Here is a 15,107-nt window from a genome sequence, read left to right on the forward strand (position 1 = left end):
CCGTCTTCCTTTCTCTCCCTTCCCTGCCCATCTCTAGTTCGTGGTTGTGGTCAGCATCATCAACTTCAAGCCACTCACCTACGACGACTACATCTTCCCGCCCTGGGCCAACTGGGTGGGGTGGGGCATCGCCCTGTCCTCCATGGTCCTGGTGCCCATCTACGTCATCTATAAGTTCCTCAGCACGCAGGGCTCTCTTTGGGAGGTGAGCTCTGGTCCTCCCCAGGGGAACAGGGTGGGAGGGGGCTGAAGGGAAAGACGGGAGGACTCTCATTCCTGTTGGGGTGGGGGAAGGGAGACAGAAGGACACAGACACTAGGGTCAAACGGACCCACCTCATTGGCCAGGTTATTTTCCCCCATGAGCCTCAGTTTCCACATCTGTATATTAAGGATAATATTACGTACCCCAAAACAAAAAGGAAGTACTTAGCACAGTGTCTGGCGCACAGGAGGTGTTCAGTACATGTTACTTGGGGGTGAGCTCAGCCTTGGAGTTCACTAAGGATTGATTAGACAGACTGCCTGAACCCAGCTCACTCTCGTGTCTCTGTCTAAGCTTTGTCATTTCCCAAGATGTCCCAGCTCTTCCCCATCCATGCCCACTGTGATCTGCTCCTTCTGGTTTTCACCTGCCTCTTTCCAGAACCTAATAATCTGATCAGCCTAAACCACAGATTTCTGAACTATATTTTCTTTCTATGCATTCTGCATATATGTCAATATTTATACATATGTATATATGTACATGTGTATGTATATACATATATATATACACACACACAGACATTTATATAAATATTTAGGAAACTGCCCTTTATTCTGAAATTACGTCATTCCTATTTGATTAAAATACCCTTTCTTTCATAAACTAATAGTGATAATCTTTTCCTCATATCCTTACTTTACAAAACAAAGATGATTTCATTCCTTCATTCCTTTATCCACTCACTTGGAAGGTATTTATTGGGACGCAGATATATGCTGGGCAGTATTCGAGGCACTAGACAAAAATTCCTGCCCTTATGGAGTTCACATTCTAATGAAGGGCAGGTAAACAAAATGAGGGTGGAAGGCATCCTTGGGAGCCACGCGGAAACTCAAGGAAGGGAATAACAGACAGACAGCCCCCACCCTCATTCTTTGTGATACGTTTCCTGTCTGTGAAATCCCTAAGTCTGGAGTCCTCTTGTTTCGGGTCACTGGGAGGATCAGTGTTCAGTGACCTCATTCTAGACATGGGAACTGGGACCTGAGCCTTCTATTCTCCACACTTTGGGAGTGGAGAGGCTTCCCGCTATCAGTGATCAATTGTTGGTTCAGAACACATGACTTGAGACCCCACAAGTGCCTCCACAGCAGGAGGGCTTTCCTGATTCCCTGCAGGGCCAGAGGCTTCCTTCCACACTCTCCCTGCTGCACTTTCTCCATTCTGGGTCTAAGACGATGTGTGTGTTTGTTCATTGCCAGTCCCTTACATGGGCGGTAAGCTCCCCCAAAGTAGAGACTGTGTGGTTCTCCTTCAAGTCTGGATCCACAGGGCCTAGCCCCATGTCTGACCACAGTAGATAGCTCAAGAAACAGTGGCTGCATGAATGACTCAATGGACCAGCTCCACAAACAAGGCTGGAGGTGTCTTATACAGACCCCAAATGCTATCCATGTGGGGCTGCAGGATCAAATAGCAGGTGGCCCTCATCTGGGGGTGCAGCCAGGCTGCCAGAAGGGTGTCCCTGGGCCAAGCTGAGGCCTCCTCCCCTTCTCTTCCTTTCAGAGACTGGCCTATGGCATTACGCCAGAGAACGAGCACCACCTGGTGGCTCAGAGGGACGTCAGACAGTTCCAGGTGGGTGAAGCCTAGACCCCTGGGGTGGAGATTACAAGGGCGGGCCCTGGCTGTTCCCTGCTGTGCACTGCCCAAGGCTGGACCTCACAGCCAGAAAATCCAGAAACCCAGTGTGAGCTGCCTTTTCCCCTTGGAAACATCGGGATAGGGGACAGGGAGGCTCCCCGCGAGCCCATGGCCTCAGGCTTGCCGTGTGACTTTGGGGAGGTTCTGCTGCCCTTTCTGGGCCTCTGTGACAATTAGGGAATCAACTTGCATGTTCCCTGAGGCCCGTGAAGGAAGGGGGTGTTTTTCTGCCTCCTCTCTACCTCCTGCTGGCCCCGCCAACTTGCCCTTGCTCCTTTCGGTCCCCACCATGTCATCAAGTCCTCGCCGTCTTTCTCTGCAGTTGCAACACTGGCTGGCCATCTAAGCCTGCCTGGAAGAGAAGGAGGAACCCCCATGCCAATGTCCAGGTCACAGGCATCCGCTTCGCTCCCACCCCAGACACCATCTTATGATTCCCCCCTGGAAGTTGTCCTTTCTGATCCTCTCTTCTTTTCCCATTTACAAATGATTTTGTGACTGTAGTTTTTGTTCACCTTCTGTGCATCTGGCCCGGGGGCTGTTAGCTCAGAGGAGGGGAGCAAACAGGAAAATGACTTCTGTTCTGTCCCCGTTGTTTTGGGGGAAGTCTCTCCCACTTTGGGATCCTGCCAATGCTAGGTTCACGAGGTCAGAAATCCCCACCAAGTTTGCCTAGACTTTGGGCACAGAAGTTCTTAGTCCACCAAATCAGAGAGAGGATGGGCTTTTGATCAGATACCCCCCACCCAGAAAAAACAAAAACAAAAGCAAAAATCAAACAAAATCTGGCTGAGTTTAGTGGGGTGGTTGGGGAAGGTACGTAGACCCTCCTCTTGCCCACCCTAGACAGCCCTCTCGTGTCTGAACCTCAGCCTGGGAGTTAGATTTATTTGTCCCTAAAATGAAGTCAGTGGATAGATGCTTTGAGGGATTTTGAGTAGAAACATTCATAGTTAATTTTCACTCTGGCCAATCTGAGTTTGATGTGTGTGTTCTGGAACATTCCTCCAGCTTTTGGTGGTCAGATGGCCCAGAGCTATGGGGGCCAGGAAAAAGAGGGTAAATGAACCACACTGAGCAGGTTCTAGGAGGTACCTACATCAGACAAGCTGGTGGAGGCCACGTGACAAGCCACATCTACTGAGGCCTCATGCTGCTCTTGCTGTGTTAAGACATGGAGCCCAGAAACCCATCTGCACTTCCTGAGACCTGCATGGGGAAATGGGGGCAGGGACCAAGTGAGGCCGCATGTGTGTCTTCACCGTGCTGTCCTCACAAGGCCAGGTGGGTGCCCAAAGGGAGCCTGACAGGCTGTTGTGTTAATTTATTGTTTTTGGACACCTGCACACCCTCCCTCTGGGAATCCCACCTGGAGTGGACCAGGGGTCTTGAGAGATGGAGAGTTGGCTGCAAAAACTCTCCTGCACTAGATGTGGCACCTTGGAAGGCAGGGTGAGACAAGCAGCCCAGAAATACTCTCTCAAGTGGAGGGGAGAATTTTGAGAGTGTATGGGACAGTTCGGTGGTTTCAGAGAATTTCTAGGTTTCTACTTGGATCTACTTCTGATGCAAACTTGCACTTGGTGCCCTCTGGTGGTGGTTAGTTTTAATTCCATGAGAGAAATGATTCCTAGTTTGCTAAATTGGTGGCATCTTTGGAAGAGGTTTTTGTTTATGGTTAGAGTCTCTTACACCCTTGTTGGAGGGATTCTTATTCTGACTGTGGGAGCTCCTGTTGCAGGATCTTGGGAAAAAATAAAGAAGCCACTGCACTCGCACGTCAAGAGGGTGCTTTGCCTCAAATTGGGGTGTTGTTGAGCCTGGCGGTTCCTGCATGAAGAGGATTATGAGGGGACCAGGGTGGGGCAGGGAGATGGTTTTGTCTCCCAGGGTCCTGAGGTTTCCTTGCTGGGTCGGGGTCCTCAGGTCATTCTATAGAGAAAAGAGGGAAAATCGGGAGACTTTGAATCCTTCCGTATAAAAAGGTCAGCTGAATGCCTGAGACAGCCCAGGTGGCAGGTGTCTTGTAGCCCCGTGAACAGTGAGGCTTAAGAATGGAGAACAATCAGGTCGGGGTCTGGGCCCCATTAGTGACTTTGAATCCTCCCATAAAAGGTAACTTCTTCCTAGGTGTTACCATTTTTCTTTTCGTTTTTTGTTTGTTTGTTTGTTTTTCTTTTTGTTTTTGTAATAAAGCACTTTTATGCACATTACCTGCCATCTGCCCGATGAGGACTGCAGGGCTATAGCTTCTATCTCCCCATTTCCCAGGTGAGAAAACCAAGGCCCAGCATTTTAGTCACTCTTGCTCAAGGTTTTTTAGCAACTAAGAGATCGAGTTGGACCTTCAATTCACATCCGCTGACTCTCAGCCCAGATTATTTTGAAATTCCCTGCACAATATGGTTCACCCCACTCAGGGCTGTCATTTAAAAAAAAAAAAACTCATTCAAACAGCAAAGGAAAATTTCTTAGCAAAAGAACAATGTGTTGGAGGATGGGAAGGGGCGAGAGAATGCCATTTATTTTCCTCTAGCTGGTTTCCAGAGAGGAAATTATTTAGCTGCTCACTTTTGATGAAAATAATCACTCTTTGGAATAGTTGGATGTGAAAAGCTGAGTCTACTTGGTTGAAATGAGAGCAAACAGTCAGTCAGCAAAGCCTTGTGCATTAGAGCAGGGGCATGCTTCCGAGAGAGCCTGCCATTTCCTCTTTGCCATCTGCATGTGGCCCCTTCTGCCTCCAGACATTTGTCCCGGGGTGAATCGGAGATGTGGTGCTAGCTGAACCAACACCAAACCAACGCAATGGTGCTGCCTTGCGGCGGAAGTTGGCTCCTGAATCTGGGGTGGGAACCTGGCTCCAAGCCTGGGTCCCCTGGGAGGGTGGGGGTACCCAGAAAGCCCTTGGAAGTTCTCGGGGAGGTGCTTGGCGACCATTTGGGTTTACCTTTCCACCCACATGTAATGGAGGGAGAGTATGGGCTTTATGTTAAGTCATCTTTGACTTCCTTTTTGTAGCTTGTTTTTAATAGCAGAGGTCACCCAGGACAAGGGTGCTGTGTACTGTATATGACACTTGACACTTTTGATATTTTGTCAGGTTTTTAAAGAATTATTATTTTTCATGAAATGTAAAATATCAGTTTGAGAACATCACATTTACATCTACTCAATGTCTAGTTATTTAGCACCCACCTTTTAGCTTTCATTCTAGATGAAAACGAGACAAGGGAGAAGGAGAGCTACCAACTCTTGCCAGATATTCTGCTGAACAGAAATCCCCGAAGCTGCCTTAATTCTCAAAGGGAGTTACTGCTCAGATGGGAGCCAGTTCCTGCTATATGATCTGTTTTCCAGCCTCGCTAATGTGAGACTGAAGCATTCTTACCAAAGAAATAATTTCTTAGTAAAGAAGCCCATTGGACTCACTTTATTTGTTTATTTCCTTTGAAAGCCACAGAAGAGAGAAAAACAGAGAAGGTGTGTAGTGTGGCAGAAAAAGCACAGCATATAGTTTTACAGACTTGGGTCTGCAGCTGACTAGCTGGGTGGCCTGGGGATAGTGACTTCATCTTTTGGGGCTTCAAGATTCTTTGTCTTTAAAATCAGGGGTTATATCAGATCATCAAAGTTCCCATTCCATTAAGGAAAACCCTGCATGTATCCATAATGATGCTGTCCTGTTAAATTTACAATGAAGGAAACACATCACTTAACTCTAAGAATTTTCCACAATGAACTGATGACCAGTGATCTCTCTATCAGAGAAATGTCAGATTTCTAGCCTCCAGAACTTTGCTTTTTCTGGACATTCAATAGTTCCTCTTTCTCAGATATTTTTCAACTGATGCCAGAAACACTTGGTATTTGTTTTTAATCCAACCCTTTTGTTTTGAGGCTTTGGAGGATAACATGTTGTCATACCCTGTGAGTCCCAGGATCCTCAGAAGCCACTGAAACCTTGGTGAATGTGAAGTCACTTTTGGGGTGCCTGCCCTCATCCCTCTGTCTCTCTGCTTCCGTGTAAATAAAGACTGTTTCAATTGTGTCCTCTCTGTGTCATGGAGTGTTCCAATGTCATGCAGATTTCTGTGTCTGATTTGGATTTATTTTAAAAGTTGTTCTCTTCGTGGAATATAAGTGTACAGAATAATAAAGAATGTTTCCTGGGCTGTGTATCTGGTAGTAGAGTTCTGAATGCTTTCTTCCATGAAAGTGGAATGCTACAAATTATGTAAGGGAGGTGGGTGTGTCTATGATCAGCTTCCAACTAGTAAAGAAGAGCGTCTGGTCATAGTGACCCACCTTTTAATCAAATAACTCTTTTTATAACCTATGGAAAAGGAGATTGGAAGGAGTTAAATCTGTAATCTTAGCTTTGAGATTAAAGTATATTTTTAAATAAAAAGAGGGCACCAAGTGATACAAGGTTTAGTTTAGTTTAGTTTTCATTTCTAAGGCTGAGTTTCAAGGAGCTCAGAACCTCCTGTTGAATTGAATTAAATACACAATTTGGTGCGTGTGTGAATTTTTCTGGGGAGAGGGATACATTCACATTTAGACCCTTAGAAGATCTAAGTCTTTGTTTGGGGAAGATGTAAACTGAGTATTGTCATTGTTTGGAGAAGATGTGAACATATAGGTAATGATTTTTAATGCAAGCCAGCAACTAGATAGTGATACCAACATAAAAGAGGTGTTGTCAACTGTTCAGTCAATGTCCTCCAATATCTAAAGGCTGTCAGAGAGTGTGTGGTGGGCCCAAGTGCTGAAATGGTGCCAATGGTAGGAAGTCCAGGAAGACAGCTTGCAAGATTCGACCAGAACAGAGAATGGGCTGTTGCTGGAAGTGATAACTCCAGCTCTAGAGATATGCAAGCTATCATCAGGCAGTGTCTCCTGGGGATGCAATGTCAGGTGGAACTGGGGGGAGGGAGGTTGCACAGCCTCTAAGATTCCTTCCATTTGGAGTTCCTAGGGTTGTTTTTTTTCTTTTTTTTTTTTTTTTTGACAGTCATAAGCCAGCCTTGTACAACAGCACTGGGAGATGCAAATACATTCATGCCAAGGACCCTGGGGTGGGAGTGGTTTGGCCTCACAAATTAGAGTTGGGCAGATATCCCAGAGAGGCTATTATCATTCTGATCATTTTGTTTCAATCCAGAATTGGAGTTGGGCTTTATTATAGTGAATCAAACAGAAGGCAGCTGCACTTCTGGCATTCCCTTGTGCCTGACAAGATCTGGTAAGCCGTAGTCCTGTGGGAGGAGGGGAGGGAGGCTGGTCCAGAGAGGGAAAGAGCAGCTGTTTTGTGGGGGTGATGGAGAATCTGGTGGCCCAGGCTTCCACCCTGTCCCCTAGGCTGACAACCCAGTAGGAGAAGTCGGAGGAGCACAGATAAGCCTCACCTTAGGCACTTGGTGGGCTTCTGAATTTTCCCCAATTTAATTGCACCCCATCCTACTTCTGGAGATTGGATAGCTTCATTTTTATCTCCTCCCCAAAGGCACTGATACACGTAGTCTCTATGTGGGGCTCAATTTGTTCCTCTGTACAGTGGATCGGGAGTGATCAGAACTAAGTGTTCATGAATGGGTTTCAAAATTTTTCAGAATCTTCTGAGATTAAATTCAAACTTTTGTTTGAATGAATTTGTGCTCAATTTTGGGGAAAGAGGATCCATACATTCATCAAGTTTTCAAATATTTAAAACCCACAAGTATATATTACTTTTGGGGGCCTCTCTCTTCTGATGATACATGGCATCGGTCTCTGCCCTTCACCCCAAACTAAATGAGGATGACAATAGACCTATTTCTGAATCTCAGTCACCCTGCATTATGTTGACTTTGTTTTTTTGTCTATTTGTTTCTGAGACAGGGTCTCACTCTGTTGCCCAGGCTGGAGTGCAGTGGTGCGATGACAGCTCACAGCAGTCTTGACCTCCTGGGCTCAAAGTGATCCTCCCACCTCGGCCTCCTGAGTAGATGGGATTACAAGTGCATGCCACCACAGTTGGCTAATTTTAATTTTGGTAGAAACAGTGACTCGCTAGATTGCCCAGGCTGGTCTCAAACTCCTGACCTCAAGCAAACCTCCTGCCTTAGCTTCCTGAGTAGCTGGGATCACAGGTGCGGGCCACTGGGCCTGGCTTGACTTTTCATATCAATCATCCCACAGCAAATACCTCATTTTATCCCCTGACAATAAGCCTGCAAGATAGGCAGCAACAGGAACACCATGCCCACTGGACAGATGAGACAACTGAGGCTGGAGCTGAGAAGTGACCTGCCTAAGGTCACGCAGCTACCGAAGGGCAAAGTCAGGTCCCCTGATGCCTGGGTCAATGCTCTTCACATTATATTCACTGCCCTATGGAAATAAGGTAGAGTGGGGACCAGACAAGTCCTGATGGGTACCACAGAAGTGTGGGAAGAGACTGCAGGGCTATAAGGACTTGGTCAACTAACGGGAGCTTGTTGCAGGGGACTGGGAACATTGCTTCGTCACACAGTCTCAAACAGGACTGGAAGGATCAATGCTGTTAGGGATCAATGCTCTGGAAAAGTTCTGGCCCCCCAGTGTCCACTTGAGACCAACTACTCTGATGTGATGATTGAGTCATGTTGGAAAAGTCATTGCTAAGCCTTGGCTTTCCCAGCTATGAAATGAGAATGTTGGATCGGGTGATTCTCTAAAGTCCTTTCTGTTTCTAACTCTATGAGATACACTCAGGGAGCCGGCATGAAGTTGATGGGCTAATTCATATGAAGATGTAAATGGCTACTTTGTCAGGCAGACAGTGACAGACAAAGGTGGGAGTTGCTGCCTTTTGTTCATCCTATAAGTTTAGTGCAGGGCTTGGTAAACTATTTCTGTAAAGGTCTCTGTCACAACTTCTCAGCTGCTGTTGTAGCATGAAAGTAACCTTATTTATAAGTATCAGGTGGTGGGTTGGATTTGGCCTGAGGTCTGTGGTTTGCAGACCTCTGGTTAGGCGGAAAGAGTGAAGGGTCTGGAGTTGGACTAGACCTGGGTTTGAGTCTCAGCTTTACCACTGACTGCTGTGAAATCTTGGACAAGTTATGTAAAACTTCCGAAGGCTTTCTTGTTTCTGAAGAGTGAGAATAAGATTCCCACAAGAGAGTTTTCAGGAAGGTGAAACAAGGTGATGTACACTTACAGCAACTCTCTGGGGCTGCAGTACCTGGATTCAAGCCCTGGTTCCATCACTCCAGTGTGAATCCCTGGGCAAGCCACATAACTTCCCTTTGCCTCTGTTTATCATCGATAAATGGGAAAGACAGTAGTGACCCCTGCTAGGGTCATGGGGAGAATTAAATGTTAATATGGTATTCAGAATAGTACCACCTACACAGTTTATCCTTTTGTATATTTGGTTCATGTCAGCTATAGGATGAATGTATATTTCCTCCTCTCATCACCTCTGCCCATTTCAAAGGCATCCCAGCTACCACTGTGTTTTCACGAAGCCAAATCAGTGTCTGTTTCCTCGTCCTCTTGGATCCCCTCCTTAGAATGGTGCCCTCCTTAGGATGATGTCCTTGAATTTGGGTCTGGGTAGCCAAATCCAAGTTTCCCTGGGCCTGAGTACATGCAACCACCTGGGCAGGAAGTTCAAGCTTCTGGAAATCCCAGGCTCCACAGACCTTGCCTCCTGCAGGACCCGGCTTCCCTGTAAGCCCTCAGCTGTCAGCCCCCATTAGACCACTGGCATGGGAGATATTACTCTAGGCTGGCCCTGGTCTTGGCTATGACCTGGAAAGGGAGGAGACAAGAGGCAGACTCCTCAAAGAGCTGGCAACTGTCTGGGTCCTGGTGTCCTACTTATCAGCTACTGGCTCTGCCAGCCTCAGGCCTGGGGAAAGCTAGGTCGGGTCAGATTAGCAGGGCATGAGGGTAAGGGTTGGGCTGCAGTACATCAAGGAGGACCACCCTGTCCCCAGAGAAGGCCCAGCAAGGGTCACAGCCTGGAATGCCCAGGAGCCACAAAGCCACCATCTCTGCAGCAGAGGGTAGTTGTTAGGTGGGGAGCACTCCACACACCCCTGCAGCTCCAGGCTGCAATCCAGACCCCAGCCCAGGAGGGGCAGACAGGAGTCAGAAGAAGAGAGGCCTAACACAGCAGTAGCACCTGGTCACAGTCAGCCCAGCAAAAGGGCACCTGCCTGCCGTCCACCTCGAGCCATTCCCAGGACCCTGCTAAACCTTTTTTCTTGCACCACGGCAACCAAACTGCCTCCTTGTAGTTGCCTTTGACCCCTGACCCACATCTGCAGTCACTTGGTGGTAACAATCCCCTATCATGGGGAGAAGGGACAGGGTAGGGCTGGCATTTGAGGCATACCCACTCACATAAGGAGAGCATTGCAGCTCTGGCCTGTCAAATGGACTGAAGAGCCAAACCAGGGAGTGTCAGAGACAAGATTAGGGGATCTGGGCTCCACAGTACATTGTGGATGAGAGCATGAAGCCACATCCCGGCCACACAAGCCCTGGAGTTCCAGGAGGACCAAGGCTTTAGGAGCATCAGCACCTTGGACAAGGCCAATTGGCTGATCTGCCTTTAATTAGCAAACAGGTTGGTTTACCTTGTGTCAGTTACTATTCTGAGCGCTTTACAAATATCAGTCACTGAACCCTCCTAATGACTCCATGAGATAGCATGATTATTCGCATTTATAAATGGGGGAAACTGAGACACAAAGAGATGGAATAACTAGTTGTTGGAACCAGGATTTGAACCCGGTAAGTCTGGCTCCAGTCTGTGTCTTTAACCATTGATCTGCCCCCTTCCCTGGTTCCCAGCCACATGGACATAACACGGTCAGGCTGGTGTGGACATGAGTCCTCCTCTACTTCCATCCCTTCTTCAATTGCAAATGCATAATGCTAAATAAATATCTTAACTTACGTGTATACATATATAAGTTGTACACATATATGTAATTTAACACACATGTGTGTTATACACATATATACCTATTTCTAACAAAAATATGTAAATGTAAATATATATGTATGTGTGTGTGTGTGTATATATATATATATATATATATATTTAAGTGCCTACAGTGTGATAGGAAGCAAACTTGCTCTAGATCACATAGTAAGAGGGAATTCAGTTTGGACAGAGGCTCCCTATCTCCTAGGAAAAGTACCTGTCCTGGCTTTCTCCAGAAACCTCCCAATCCTGTACTCTCTGGTTCTTTATGCCAAATACAGGTTTAGTCTGGGCTCACTAGCCAAAAGCAAAAAGATTAGGCACATATATGTTAGGATGCAAGTGACTGCATCTAACAGAAATGTAACTATAGTTTCTTCATAAATGGGGTTTTCTTATCCTCTTGTAACAAACAGGCAATGGGTCAGGGAGAAGGTGTTGAGCAGGAAGAAGATGGAGAAGTAACTTTGGTCCTAGAGAAGGATTTCAACAGGGGCCCCTGCCTGGATGTGTCCAGAAGCCCCAGATGGCTCTGGAGCTGCTTTAAAAAGTAATAAAAAAAATTGGATGCCTTCCAGCTTCTTGTTCCACTATCCACAGCATGTGGTGGTCATCCTCATGGAGAAAAGATGGTGAAGCCACCTGCAGATGCCTTGCCCACCTTTCAGGCAGGAGGAAGGGGGAGGGACAGAAAAGGTAAAGGCAGAAGACAGCTGAGTCATCTCTTGTCACGCTGGAGGAGCGTGGCTTCCCTGGAACCCCTCCACAGTCTGCCTACACCCCATTGGCCAAATCTGTGCAACACAGAACCCATGACTATAAGAGAGTCTGGAGAAGTAAGAACTTTTGCTGGGTACGTTGCTGCCCTGAACAGAATCATGATTCTCTTAGGGAGAGGATGGGAAGGACATTGAGGAGATGCTCATTGCTGCCTCCCTCTCTGCAGCTTCCTCACCCCAGGTTCCCTCATCTGCTGAGAACAAGAGGGTCCCTGTGGAAAGCACCCTGGACCGAAAGGCCACAGATAAGGGCATCTATATTCTATGGTCTGATATTAGTTACTCCCTTGGGCTCAAGTTGTGGGGACTCAGGACTCAGGTCTTGCAGGAGGAAGACAGACAGACCTGGGGTTGGCATTCACAGAGGCACCACTGAGCTGGCGGTAGATATGTCCATTGAGCAGAGTATTTCTGCCCATTCTAGGTTCCCTCTCCCCTTCCCTGGCCTGACAGGTGCGTTAGCAACAAAGGAGGGAGAGTTCTAATTGATAATATGAGCACTATGACCACCAGGTGGCACCAACACACACTTCTGTGGCTAAGCAGAGGCTGAACCCAGACCCTTCTCAGAGCCTGTCTGAATCCTCAACACTCTCTGGAACCAGGGGAGTGAAAAGCAGTTTTGAATGAATGAAAAGATCCATTTTGTTTTGTTACTATCATATCTTGGTTGCACTCATTCGTTCATTCATTTATTCATTGATCAGAATCATACAGGGTCCCACTATGTTCCAGGAAAGAACAATGGAAAACAGAGAAGGAATAGTCCTGCCCGGGAGGAGCTCTCAGTCTAATGGGGAGACAGATTGTGTGTTGATAAGGAAACATTTATTGAGCACTTATTGCATGCTCATGGAAAGCCCTTTAGTGGCTCCTCATTTCCTTCAAGGTAAATTCAAGTCCTCAGCCTCCCTGTCTTCATCTCACCCCACCTCTCTGCACCATCACCCTACACTAGCTGCACATAATCCAAGCACACCCTGTCTCCCTGAGCCTCAGCCTTGGGCTCCTCCCCCTCTTTCGTCTCTCTGAAACTGGATAACTTCTGTTTGTCACTCAAGATATCAGACCCTAAAAAATGCCTTTCCTAACCTATCCATCACCACATTTGTCACATTTATTGAAATGATCTTTCAGGGGACCAGCAGCTTTTGAGACAGGAGGCAATAACTGCTTATTCATATTTGTATGCCTGGTGCTTAGACAAGGATCTGGCACATGTAAGCCTTAAGGGGATGGTTGGGTTTATAGAGATGAATGAGACAAGGCCATCTCATAACCTAGCAGAGAAATCATGCACAGAGCCCCATGTGGGGAGATCAGAGAGGGCTCCCCATAGCAGGTGGTGCTAGATTTGCATCTTAGGGAAATTCCAGGTCATGAGAATAGCGAGAGTGGCAGCACAGAGGCATGAATCAGTAGCAGAGAGTACAAGATCTGCAGAAATTTGCAGAGTCCAAGCAGAGGGGCTGTAGAAGAGCACAAAATTCAGAATATGAGAGACACCCTGTGCTGAGAGAAGGCAGTGGAACTTTTTCCAGAAGGCAAAAAGGAGCCAAGGGTTTTAGATGGGTGGAATGATATAATCATAATTGGGCGTAGATGGTGCATTAGTGAACGACTGTGGTGTAGCGAACTACCCCCAAACTTATAAAGACAATCATGTATTTAACTCGTAAATCTGTGGCCCATCTAGGAAGTTCTGCAGATACTGACCAAGCTCCACATCTTGATTGGGTTTCCTCATGTGTCTGTAGCTGGCAGGCCAGTTGGAAACTGGCTGGTCTTAGATAGCCTCCCCTGGGATGTTTTCCTTCCATGCAGTGTCTCATTCCCCAGGGAAATCATGTGGGTTCAAGGGAGTGATTGGACACGAGTAAGGCCTCTTAAGGCCTTGGCTGAGAACTGGCACACCGTCACGTCTGCCATACATTATTTTGAAACCACATGCAAAAGCTGATATATAGAGAGGTGAAAACAATTGTGGCCATTCAGATGGCTCATTGCGCCTCTGTAGTGGGGAGAGTAGTGATAGAGAGACCAATTAGGAATCTTACACCAGCCCAGGTGGGAGGCAAAGCGTGGGTTTAAAACAAAGATTTTATTTTTTTAAGTTCAAATTTAACTTTTAATTGACATATAGTATTAGGTTCTTTCCAATGTAATTGCAGTTTTTGTACTGTTGAAATGTGCCATTTGATATTGGAATACATCCTTAAATAAATGTGGTTATGCTATACATGATTTTAATGCACATATCTCGTTTTATTTTTTTGCTAATGACTTGTTACTTGCTGTTTATTTCATATTTATTTTAGGCTATGGAAATAATGTTAGACAAAAAGCAAATTTGAATGATTTTTTTTGAGTTGAAAATGGGTCGTAAAGCAGTGGAGACAACTCACAACATCAACAACACATTTGGCCCAAGAATTGCTAATGAACATAGAGTGCAGTGGTGGTTCAAGAAGTTTTGCAAAGGAGACATGAGCCTTGAAGACCAGGAGTGTAGTGAGCAGCCATCAGAAGTTAACACTGACCAATTGAGAACAATCATCGAAGCTGATCCTCTTACAGCTACAGGAGAAGTTGCTGAAGAACTCAACTTGACCATTCTATGATCGTTCGGCATTTGATGCAAATTGAAAAGGTGAAAAACCTCAATAAGTGGGTTCTTAATGAGCTGAGCAAAAATGAAAAAAAAAAGTATTTTTGAAGTGTCATCTTCTCTTATTCTATGCAACAACAATGAACCATTTCTCAATTGGATTGTGACATGTGATGAAAAGTGGATTTTATACGGCAACTGGCAACAACTAGGTCAGTGGTTGGACTTAGAAGAAGCTCCAAAGCACTTCACAAAGCCAAACTTGCACCAAAAAACAAAAGGTCATGGTCACTGTTTGGTGATCTGCTGCCAGTCTGATCCACTACCGTTTTCTGAATCCCAGTGAAGCCATTATATCTGAGAAGTATGCTCAGCAAATCGATGAGATGCACTGAAAACTGCAATGCCTGCGACCAGCATTGGTCAACAGAAAGGGTCCAATTCTCCACAACAAACTGCACATCGGACAACCAACACTTCAAAAGTTGAATGAATTGGGCTATGAAGTTTTGCCTCATCCGCCATATTTACCTGACCTCTAGCCAACTGTCTACCATTTCTTCAAGGATCTTGACAACTTTTTGTAGAAAAATGCTTCCACGACCAGCAGGATGCAGAAAATGCTTTCCAAGAGTTCATCGAATCCCAAAGCACAGATTTTTATGCTACAGGAATAAACAAACTTATTTCTCATTGGCAAAAATATTAATTGTAATGGTTTTTATTTTGATTAATAAATGTGTTTGAGCCTAGTTATAATGATTTAAAATTCACAATCCGAAACCACAATTACTTTTGCACCAACCTAATAATTGTACATATTTATGGGGGCACGTAGTGA

General features: G+C 46.0%; 1 protein-coding gene across 4 annotated transcripts in view; it reads left to right on the forward strand.

Annotated features, from left to right (window-relative positions):
• The window catches only part of SLC6A2 (solute carrier family 6 member 2), a 50,554-nt gene extending 44,462 nt beyond the window's left edge, over positions 1-6,092 (forward strand). For 2 of the 4 annotated variants that reach the window (XM_063717658.1, XM_054533930.2), the window contains 3 exons: positions 38-205; positions 1,774-1,845; positions 2,234-6,085. In XM_063717658.1, the coding sequence (XP_063573728.1) occupies positions 38-205; positions 1,774-1,845; positions 2,234-2,257 (264 nt within the window). In that variant the 3' untranslated portion in view covers positions 2,258-6,085. Of the gene's footprint in view, positions 1-37; positions 206-1,773; positions 1,846-2,233 lie in introns of those variants that run through there. The other 2 variants (XM_024233590.3, XM_054533932.2) reach the window with 2 other exon arrangements.
• The last annotated feature ends 9,015 nt before the right edge of the window (positions 6,093-15,107 follow it).

This window comes from Pongo abelii, chromosome 18 (genome assembly GCF_028885655.2).
Source record: "Pongo abelii isolate AG06213 chromosome 18, NHGRI_mPonAbe1-v2.0_pri, whole genome shotgun sequence".
Taxonomy (NCBI): domain Eukaryota; kingdom Metazoa; phylum Chordata; class Mammalia; order Primates; family Hominidae; genus Pongo; species Pongo abelii.